General features: G+C 52.2%; 1 protein-coding gene across 1 annotated transcript; it reads right to left on the bottom strand.

The window, feature by feature from the left end:
- Positions 1-107: 107 nt before the first annotated feature.
- On the bottom strand, positions 108-9,062 carry PHKG1 (phosphorylase kinase catalytic subunit gamma 1). Its single transcript, XM_058711467.1, has 10 exons — positions 8,891-9,062; positions 6,503-6,607; positions 5,850-6,028; positions 5,347-5,401; positions 2,776-2,841; positions 2,337-2,500; positions 1,859-1,949; positions 1,572-1,725; positions 1,270-1,395; positions 108-900 (listed from the first exon to the last, which is right to left on the bottom strand). Exons 2-10 carry the CDS (start codon positions 6,583-6,585, stop codon positions 655-657), a joined length of 1,164 nt encoding a protein of 387 aa, XP_058567450.1. The 5' UTR covers positions 6,586-6,607; positions 8,891-9,062; the 3' UTR covers positions 108-654.
- Positions 9,063-11,180: the final 2,118 nt, after the last annotated feature.

Genomic DNA, 11,180 nt, shown 5'->3' with positions numbered 1-11,180 from the left:
TTCACATGCCTCTGAAGGAACCTAATTTCTGCTAACTGTACATAGAATGCAGTAACCAGGCTCTTTAAAGCACAATGTCAGCCTTAAAAGGGTCTAGGGGAGCCGAATTATTTACCAGACAGAACTGTATTGTGCGAGTCACAAAGTAAATGATATTCCAGACAGACAAATACCGGAACCTTCCCTTTCTATTGTTAATCAGATCAGGACTCCCATATGCCTCTAAACATATGTCCCTAGAAAAGCACCTGCTCCCATGGTGTCACTGGATGTTGTGAGGTCAGTAAAACCTCTTGTGACTGTTCTCTTTTATCCTCACCCTGGGACCCTAAGAGAAGGGCACGCAAGCATCTGGAACTCTGGGCCTCCCATGAGAAGAACCTGAGATGGTGCTTACAGCTGGGAAGTAGAGAAGCAGTTCCCCTCTATGGGGACATCACACTCACCAACATGTGATGACGTGTGATGGGAGCGCCCTGCCCCTGTGCAGAGCCTCTGAGAGGGGATAGGGGCCTCGGGTGCAGGGGTTCTGGCCAGGCCCAAGTACCCCGCTCTGGACAGAGGCTTGGACATGATCTCACTCCTTCAACTTCTCTTTCTGTGGCTTTCCCTCCTTGCCCGCCCCCCGCCCCACCTACCCCACCTGCTGGCCCCTCAGTAGTCTTCCTCAGCCAGGGAGAGGAGCACAGCTTTGGGTGTGTTCTCAAAGAGGGCAGCCCGGTTCTGCTGCTGCCCCTTCTTCACCCAGTGGCCATAGATGCGGAAAGCATAGGCATCGATGAGTCGGCGCAGAGGACGGAGGGCATAAGGGTCACGGATGACGATCTCCCGGGTCACCGGCTTCACCCGGCGGTACTGGTAGTAGATCCGCACTGAAGCCAGTACTGTTAGAGCAATCACCTGTGGAAAGCCAGAGCTGAGAAGCTGGACCCCGTCCCTGCCGGCCTGTCTCCTTCCCCTTCCAGTGCAGGGAGTCCCTGAGCGTGATTGCTATGAAGCCTTGTGTGCCTACCACTGGGCCTTTCCTAGTGTTCCCCCTATCATTCCCACCCCTCCGGCATCTGCAGAGATGTGGGCTTTTGGAGCCAGATGGGTGACATCTGTCTTCTCTGATGCCAGAAATTGAGCTGGAGCCATCACAGGGATGGGTGGGAGGGGAATGGCAGGTGCTCTGGAAACCCTGTGGGTGAAAGGAGTCCCTGGGGGAAGGAAAGGGACTTAGGGGCTTGGACTTGAGTCCTGCCCTGGGTGGGAGGGGAGCTTCAGTACCTTGAACTTGCCCCGGGGGCTGAAGTGACGCACTTCTTCCACTACATACTGCTGGAAGAACGGGTGTGCTAAGGCCTCTTCTGCTGAACAGCGGCCCCGGGGGTTCACCACCAAGAAGCGAGAAACCTGAGAGAATAAGGAAGGGGGAGCTGAAAACATCAAGGCAGGGTCCCCTCCAGCACTTCAGAAGACATAAGGTCTTTCCCAGTAGGGTCCTCCATTTTGTAGCATGATATGCTTCTCTCCCCCGTGGTGGACTCCCGCTCTGTTGAGCAGAGGAGCCAGAAGGATTGGTCTCTCACCAAGTCCTTCACTGTGTCTGAATAATCATCCCATTCAGGTGAGCCAAACTGGTAGTTGCCACTCATGATCATCCTCAGCATCAGCATCTGTTTCCGGTGCCAGAAGGGTGGGGAGCCAGCCAGCAGGGTGTACATGATGACGCCTGTGCTCCACCTGGTATCAGGTGGAACAGGGAGGAAGGCAGGAGGACTGGCTGTAGCTCCTGCCATTTCCTCCCCTCCCCAGCCAGGTGCTCTTAGCCACGGGGGCATCCCTGTCCTTCTGGGTCACTTCCCAACATACTTACATGTCCACTTCCTTCCCATAACCTGGGTGGTCATCATTCATGGAGCATTCAATGATCTCAGGGGCCAGGTAACTGGGGGTCCCACAGACCTCTGCAGAAATAGTTACATTCAGGACAGGTCAGCAGGGGGCACTTGGAAGGGGGAAGATCCAAAGAAAAAAAATGGAGACAAAAGCAAAATGGTGCTTGGGCTGGGACTCTTCTAACACTGGCCAGCTTCAGAGCCAAGGGCAGGGCCTGGGTGCTGGGTCTGTTGCTTCCTCGGTCACGTCTAGCCATCCCGGCCTGGAACTCAGGCAGTGGGAACCTGGCTCAGCCCTGGGAGGAGGCTTACCTGAAGAGACACCTAGCCCTGAAATGGTAGGATTTTTATTCTGGGAGCGAAAATCAGGGGAGAAATCCAGGCAATCTCTGTTCCTGGGAGCGTGGATGAGAGAGACCTGAGCCCCTGACATGGGCCAAGGCCACGTTACCAGACCTCGCAGCTTCTCTCCTGGCTCCAGCTGGCAGGAAAAACCAAAGTCTGTGAGCTTGATGTTCATGTCATCATCCAGGAGGATGTTCTCGGGCTTCAGATCCCGATGCACAATGTTGAGTTTGTGCAAATTGCAGATTACCTCCAGCAGGGCTCTCATGATCTTTCTGGGGTGGGACAGGCACATGTCACTCTTATCTCCTATTCCACAGGGCCCGGTAGCAAGCAGGGAGACCAAAGCCCGTATACCCACCAGACTGCCAGTGCGGGAGGACAGGCTGAGACCATCTAGGCTGAGCCAAAGAGGGAGGGAGGCTACAAAAGCCAGCAGTGCATGCCCCCAGCCCAGACAAATGCATGCTGCTCTCACTCCAAGAGCTTGGTGCCAGTACCACTAGGAGTCTGGGGCAGGGAATGGCAATAGGGGCAAATGGATCCTTACCTGGTTTCCTTCTCACTCAGAGTGACCTTCTCAGTGAGGTAATCAAAGAGCTCCCCTCTCTTCATCCTGTGGGGATGGCGGGTTTGTATCTGGATGGGTCCCAAGAGCACCCCCTCCTTACCCTACTCCCAGAGACCTGTTTCCTCCCCTCATATCTCCAGAGGCAGAGTGGACCACTCCCCATGAAGGACCAAGGGCTGCAGGAAGAAGCTGGGGAAGTGAGCAGAGGGGTTGTCTAGGGAGATTAGAAGAACAGTGGAAACCGAAAGGGTGGGATAGCACGAGGGTGAGTGTCTCCCCCACTGGGGGTGGGATGGCACCAGCCTGAAGGTCCCCCCACCTGTGGAAGTGACACTGACTGGGATCTATCAGGGCCAAAATCAGGGCTGGGAGATGAAAGAGGGACCCTGAGCCACTGGCCCAAGGCCCCAGATCCAGATCAGGACAAGAGTGTCCTGATTTTTCCCAGGAATGGACAGTAGAGGCAACAGTGCAGGTGCTGCGAGAGCAAAGTTTGCCTATTTTAGGAGTAAGAATTACAGTTCAATCTTCCCACTTCTTGGAATGATGTAGAAAGAGGTCACTGCTAAAACAATCTAGTTGTACCCTGGAGGGCAACTCAGGGCAGCATTAAAAATAGCTTCCCTAAGCAACTTCTTCAAAGGTTAGGGATATTTGAGCTGCCCACAAGAGCTCTACAGGGCAGTGCTACCGAGCAGAGCTGGGGACAGCTGCAGCTGGTTAAGTCTTGGGCAGCCCTGGGAAAGTCTCCCCTGGTTAAAGAGGAAAGGTACATCCTGCTCTCCTCACCCATCCCTCCAGGGAAAGCAGCAGGATTCCTGGGACACAAAGGAATTTGGCCACTGTCATAGAGGCAAGAAAACCCTTGAGCTTAGCTGGTATGGCAGGGAGGGGGGTTCTGTTTGAGGAGACAACTTAGAATTTACAGAGGTGAGCCTCATCTGTACAATATCTGCACTGTGTTCCAGAAAGGCCATGTGTGAATCCAGTTTTTATTATTCTAATTCCATTTTAAAGACACTAGAATAACTCACTGTTAGCAACATAAGAAAGATTAACCAGTAAACACTGGGGACTGGGCAAGATACAGCAGGCTGCTGCCTCATGGACCTGGCAGTTTAATTGTACACACAGGCCAGGTTATACTGTGTCTGGAAGAAAATAACCCTACACATATTCAGCATGGCTACAGTATGAAACTTTCTAACAAGACAAAACCTATTTGAATAATTTTCTCAAGTAAATCCAGTCCCCAAAATTAGCTATTATGTATGGAGGAATCAAGACAGCACACAATGGTGGTGGTTCATGCAGCCTTTAGTGAGGACTCAATGGAGTGGGGCGACAAGGAGCTGGACAGTTCCCTTCCCTGGGAAGCCTTTCTGATAAAAATGATAAGTCTGAAAACATTGTTCACAGAGCACTTTGTGTCGTCGAATTCAATACTTAGAGCCTGGTGAGATGGGCACAGTGGTTGTTATCATTTTTCCTTTCTTGAGAAAACAGAGGCTCTCAGAGCTGAAAGGCCCACTGTGGGCAGTGGACCCTGTGACAAGGAGCTTGTCTCAGTAGCCCTGTTGGTGCAGAAGCAGGGGAATAGTGACATTGATGACGACAACGATGACGTCAGTCTTTGAGCCACACCCCAAATACATCCTTTACTGCTTGCCTCCCTGGTGGGCCTCTTGCCTCAATACTGCTGGCCTCCTCCTTTCCACTCTTGCCTCCTTATAGTCAGTAGTATGCTTTTCAAAAGTAAGAGGGATGTGTTCATGCCCCCAAAGTCCTTGCCATGGCTGACATGCCTGCAAAATCCGGTCTTCAGTCCAGACTGGCCTCACATTCTGCTAACTCCACAAGCTTGCCCCACTCCACCCTGGTTTCCTTGCCAATCCTGGAATATATGAAGCCCATCCGGTGGGGCCCTTGTTCTGGCTCTTCCTTCTGTCCTTCTGCTGGAAGGGTCCTTCTCCGGGTCTTGGTTCTGATCCCTCCCTCACTTCATCTGGGCCTCTGCTCAGGTCACCTTCTGGAGAGCATTCCCTGACAGCCCCATCTAAAGAAGCCCCACCTCTCTCTAACTCCCGCTCTGCTTTATGCATCTGTACATGTACATAACTATGTGTATGTATCATTGCTTTCTGTTCACTCTCTGTGAAAATTATTACATGAAGTTGGGACTTTGTCTTGTTCATTGCTATAGACTCAATGTCCAGAATGAGTATTGAATGACCACCTTCGTCATCGTCATTGTAGTTGATAATTAATAGCATTTACATTGTGCCATTTGCTGTGCTATTATTACTTCTGTAATGCCCATGAGAAAACAGATACTTAAAGAAACCATCTAGCTCATAAGTGGTGGCCCCAGGATTCGAGATCTGGCAGCCTGACCCCGGGGCTGATTGACCTGAAGCATTGGTGATCCTATTTGGCCTCCACAGTGTAGGGAGCTGGCTGTTGGTCTCCAGGAAGCACTGGGTAGGGACCACACTAGGAGGTTCTCCGACAGGCCCCAGGGTGTGTCTGGCTCCAGGACTGGGTACTTACAGATCAAACACCAAGAAGAAGAAAGTGTTGGTCTCATATGTGTCCTTCAGCTGTACTGAAATGGAAATGACTAACTCGTCTCAGGTAGCAGAGGAGCCTGGGCAGAGGCAGCGGGGGGGGGCACAGGGGTGAGGGTACTAAAGCTGCTCCGACTGACTTCAAGAGCCGGAAGGGGTATCCGAACAGTGTTCAAAGGAGTCCCACTAAGGGAGGGGCCAGCCCGGGACCTTACACCCCCATTCCCTGACCCGCAACCACCGCCAGTTCTGCTTGCAAACCTCTGGCTGGCTGGAAGAGGAGGCTTAGAGCTGAGTCTCCAGGGTGGTGAGGGTGCGGCTGGGAACCTCAAGCCTCAGGGTGCTGGGTTGGCAAGGTCTCCGGGGCAGGAGACACTCTGGGGATCCTGGCTAGCTGCACGGTGGGACCTCACGCACTCCCTGACTTGGGTTATTAGAGCAGAATCATGGTGGAGCACCCTGCTGGGGCCCAGAGCCATTACTCACTGATGTTGGGGAGCCCCGAGACCTTGCGCAGGATGTCCACCTCCTTCAGTGTCGCCTCCCGCAGCTCCTGCACCTCCGCAGAGCTGAAGCTGCCCCCGCCGGTGATGTCAATGATCTTCACAGCATACTCCTGGCACGTGGGCTTGTGGATGCAGCGCCTGACGACACTGCTAACTCCTCTGCGGGTGCAGAGTACAGGTGGTCCAGGGGCCCCTCACCCCAGGGAGAATCCCAGGTCCAAGGCACAACAGAGATGTCTTGCCTTATCCACCAACTCCCTAGGAGCTTTTGGGGATGTGGGGGTGAAGATGGCAGAGGGAGGGTGATTTGTCTGGAGCTGATGAGTAACAAGCCTGGTGTTAGGACTCTTGACTCCTAGTTTAGTGCTCTTTCTCAGCATCGAGGGCCATCACCTTCCCTCTGACCCCTGATCTCTGACCCTGGTGCAAAGTGGGTTTGGAAGTGCTTGTCAACAGCACTGGGAGAATTCCGCTGGGAGAGGTATATACCCTTCTCATTTGTCCCGGTTCAGGAGAGCAGGACCCCAAACTGAGGGTTTCTCCAAGTGGACAGTGCTTTGGGGATGGGCCCATGGGCCCATGGAACTGGCTGGAGCCTAAGACAGCACTTCCTGGGGCAGGTCTAGGCCTTACCTGCCCAGGATCTCCTTGGGCTCATAGGTCTCATAGAAGCCCTGTGCTGAATACGAGTCTGGCAGTGCCTCGTCCCGGGTCATGCTCAGCTCCTCCGGGGTGATTCTGAGGGGCTCTGAGGGGGGAGATGGAAAGAAGCTGGCAGCCGTCCTGATCTAAGGGATGTGCTCTTTGAGGACTGAAAGGAACCCTTTCTCACTCATCTTTGTATCTCCTGGCACAGAACAGGCCTATAGTGGACGTTCAAAATAAATGTGAGTTGAAAAACCCTTTGGAAAGAGCCCAGCTTGCGTCTTCCTGCTGGCTGCAAACTTTTGTGAACCCCAGGCAACCCTGTGGCTCCCCAGATGTTCTCGCTGTAAGTTGCCGCCCCCTGGTAGAAGCAGCTGACAGCAGGCCAGGCCTAAGCCCAGGCCAGAGGCAGGAGGCTGGGCCATCAGCCCCAGGGTTAGCTCTGATGAGGCCAGCACACCCTTGATTTTAGAAAGAACCCCAGAGAAACTTTGCAGAGGACAAATTAAAGGGCTGTCTCTTCTCTTTGAGGAGATGAGGCTAGTCCTGCTTTTCCTCTGCTTGTTCTCTGTGCTTGCGGAAAGGTGAGAAGCTTCATGATTTCATCTTCTCAATATGGGGCTCCTAGAGCCTCTCTTTCACCTCCCCCAGTGTAACTGTCCTTCCATGAAAACAGCCCTCCTTCCGGAACACACTTCCAGTGCTTCCCACTGTTCCTTCCTTACTCATTCTGCTCTCAACCAGGACTTTCCTAACCTTTCTTTCCTCCTTCCTTCCTTCCTTCCTTTCTCTCCTTCTTTCTTTTCTCTTCTTTCTCTCATGCTTTTTGAGAAGCACTCTGCCCGGTGCTCAGAGGGATGCAGAGCTTAATGGGCCCTGCTTCTGCTATCACCTGTCAGTGTGTGGTGTCACCTCCTCCATCAGCCTGATCTCTGGGGTGTCCCAGCCATTCCTCCCTGCCGTGCCCAGTGCTGCTCCCTGGATGTGAGTCAACAGTTGGAGGTATCCCTTTGGCTCAGGGTTCTGATGGCAGGTCGGTTCTATCCTCGGAATGCCCCATGTCCTACCAGATGATGGCCGGTGAGCCCTGAGTGGTCCCGCCACAGTGTGGGGCAGTACAAAGCCAGGATACTCAGGCCTGGACACAGGAGCTGAGCTGGCCAGCTTTGCCTGAGGAATATAAATGTTTATTTATTTTTGAGAGAGAGTGTGAGTGGGGGAAGTACAAGGGGTAGGGTGGGGTGGGGACAGAGAATCCGAGTGGGCTTGGCGCCGACAGCAGAGAGCTTGACACAGCGCTCAAATCCACGAACCATGAGATGAGCCGAAGCTGGACACTCAACCGACTGAGCCACCCAGGCGCCCCTGCCTGAGGAATATAGAGGCCGCCATAGTACTAAACTCCTACCTCGGATATAGGATTTGAGGAACAGAGAAAATCATCTGCCAACAGGAAGAGGGGCAGATAGAAAATGGGCACAAGTTAACATTCAGCAGGGCCAAAGCTGCCTCTAGCCCCACTTCTACTGCCCTTTCTGGGCCCAGGAAGGCCTGGCCTATCAAATGGGCCAATTTGCTGACCAGCCAAGTAGGGCTAGCTGTTCCAGGAAGCCTGGTGTCCCCACTGCTGGGTGCCTGGTTACCAGAGGAATAATTAGAATAACAACAATCTCTGCCAACAGCAGGCGCCTGGGCTGCTTGCTCACAGGCTTCCCAGTCAGCAGCCCCAACTGAGCACAGAAATGTCTGTTCCTGTAAAAACAAGCCCATTTCCTTGCAGGTCCTTTTAAGTTCCCAAGCTGGGTGTCTGTGTCCCCCACCTCCCAAAGCTGGGTAGTGCAAGTTCTCTCCCTTCCCCCAGCCCTCTACAGGCAGAGGATGTGGTGGACCCATTCCAGGAAGCCATTCCAGCTGGGGGCTCCATTCCCTGGCCTGACCAGCTTCACACACTTCTGGCTGCATTCACCTGTCCTGGGGTGGGACAGGGGGACCACTCCCTTGCTCTAGGCCTGATTGAGCCACATTTGTGCTTCTGTCCACTACCTCCCTACCTGCCCTCCCACCCCCGACTCCCCACCTTTCCCAAGACTCCTTTGGAAAGGGTCCCCAGATGGGAGTAGGGAACCTGGTCCTTTTTGGAACAAAACATCCCTCCCCAAAACACAAAGTCAGAAAATACAATAACAGAGAACCCCCTTTCTGTAGGCAAATACCCTGAGGGGGGCTTCAAGAGTCAATGCTTCCACTCTGCATCCAGCTGCCTTCGGAAGGGAAAAGTGGGTCTAATGGCTCTGGATGTTTCTATCTTTTCTGCCCACAGCCTCTCCCTCTCTGCCTGTTGCCTGGCTTTTGTCCATCACCAGCCCAGCTACTCACTGTTAGGTCCTCTCAGGCCCTTGAGTGAATGTGACAGGAATCCCAAAGGTCTCAGAGCCCCTTGGGGAGAGGGGACAACTGAGGGCTGAAGCAGGTCCTCAGCAGACACTCGTGGCCACAGTAGGATATCTTGCTGCTCGTCCTCCGGGCTTTGCTACTTGGTGACGGAAGCCTGACGTGCGAGAAATAAATCACAACTGCAAATCTGGGATGCAGGCCAAGACTCAGCAGGGGCCAAGTCTCACCAGGAGGTGACCTCTGCTGGACGGTGAGGGAAACTCTGGTGGCCTGAGAGCAGGCAGGAACAGCATGAGGTGACCAGTCTTCCCTCTGGAGCTCCTTTGGCCTCCAGGCCCGGAGGAGATAAAGCCAGCCTTGACGGGAACACATTCACTTCTCTGGGAGCAGTGTCTCTATATGCTGAGAGCAGGGACCTGAGGAAACCCCAGGAGAAACTGGCGCACCCACACTGTAGCCCCAGTGTCCACAGGGGCCCACTCAGGAACGGTTTTTGTGGCTGACCTGCAGAATGCAGACCTTAAAGGTTAAGGGACATCCCCTTCAGGAATCCATCTCTGATCTGCCTCCATGATTTCATCCTTAACCCATTTCGTTTTCAGCCTGTGGTCTATTGGGAGGAGGTCCGTGTGCCAGGAAAAGCATATGAGCTCTGACAGGGTGCCCCTTTGGGCTCTTTGAGTGAGGGCCCTCATCAGTATGATTCTACCTTAAGAGGTTGACAGAATTGGAAATAATGTATGCAACATGCTGACACTGACGTATTCCTCTCTCTCATTCTAAAGCTACCTTTTTTCTTTTTTTTTTATTAAAAAATTTTTTTTAATGTTTATTTATTTTTGAGAGAGAGACAGAATGTGAGCGGGGAGGGGGCAGAGAGAGGGAGACACAGAATCCAAAGCAGGCTCCAGGCTCTGAGCTGTCAGCACAGAGCCCAATGCGGGGCTCGAACCCCCAACCAAGAGATCATGACCTGAGCCGAAGTCAGATGCTTAACCAACTGAGCCACCCAGGTACCCCTAAAGCTACCTTTTTTCAAACCCCTAATTCGAATATACCAAATGAAGGGAGGGCTAATACAGTGCTTCACACAGAGGCTGAGCCCACAAGCACCCATTTGGTTAGCATTTCACAAAGCACTTGCACATTCTCACTTGGACCCCAAAACTCTGGTATTCAGGCAATTTTAAAGAGAATGTGACTTGCTCAAGGTCATGAAGTAGGTAAGGAAGGCCTAGATGAACCCCAGGTATGGGCCCAAGAGCTCTTTCCTTTATTCATGCTGACCATCTATTTCTTTCACTCCTGGGAAACACTTTGCTTGATTTCTATATAAACGGGCACTGGGAAGGACTTTGGGTCTACTACGCATTAAGGCCTCTGCTTAACTGAGATGCAACATCTGGCTCCAATGATGAAAACACCTCAATTTCCTTTCACTTACTGTAAGCTCCCACCTTCTCTTTTTGTGGTCCTGATGCAAAGCTGTAGAGTGGACTTGTGCTTTATACTTTCAATGCTTAACAAAATCCCTTCTGAACTCAGGGCAAAGGGCCAGTGCATCTAGTGGATTATTCCCTGTGCCCATCTCTGGGTAGCCCTGGCTCCTACAAGGGAGAGGCCAGGCCAGCCAGACTCTTGCATTTTATTGATGTCAATGGTTCATTTTCCTTTGGTTCATTGATTCAACAATAAACTATTTGGCTAGTCACCATATGCCATCGGCCCTTGGACATAAGGGGCATTAACACTATGAACTCACATACTTCCAGGGAAAATGGACAAAGGAGCCCACAGATGAATCCAGAAGCAAATATGCTGGGGTCTTGCCGGTTGTGAACTGTCTGTGGTAATTCAGGCAAGGTGGTCTTGGTCACTTTCAGGAACTCAACAAGAGTAGGGCATTCTAAGAACACAGCTGAGAACAGGAGGCAGCGGGCAGCAGGCAGCAACTGACTAAACTCAATACCATTTTACTCACAGGTCTCTGAATCTTATAGATGGGGGGAAAAAAATCAGCCTTGAAAAGGTGTATTTGGAAGTTGGAAAACTGCAGAGCACAATGTAGACTGGAGGTCAACTCCAAGCGAATGAATTTTTGAGTTGTGAGAAATGGAGCTCAGTTCATTTTTAAAAACGATGCACCCCAAATTGAGTCTATCTCCTTAAGGCAACATGGAATGGGCAGTTGCAATGAGCTTGTCTTTCAAGAAAGGGTAACTACAGTACCTTACAGAAGAAAAATATTTGCAGGGGAACTGCAAAAGACAAT

The sequence above is a fragment of the Neofelis nebulosa genome, chromosome 18 (assembly GCF_028018385.1).
Source record: "Neofelis nebulosa isolate mNeoNeb1 chromosome 18, mNeoNeb1.pri, whole genome shotgun sequence".
NCBI lineage: Eukaryota > Metazoa > Chordata > Mammalia > Carnivora > Felidae > Neofelis > Neofelis nebulosa.
The sequence above is the reverse complement of the archived record's forward strand: the minus strand, read 5'-3'. Positions and strand labels throughout refer to the sequence as shown.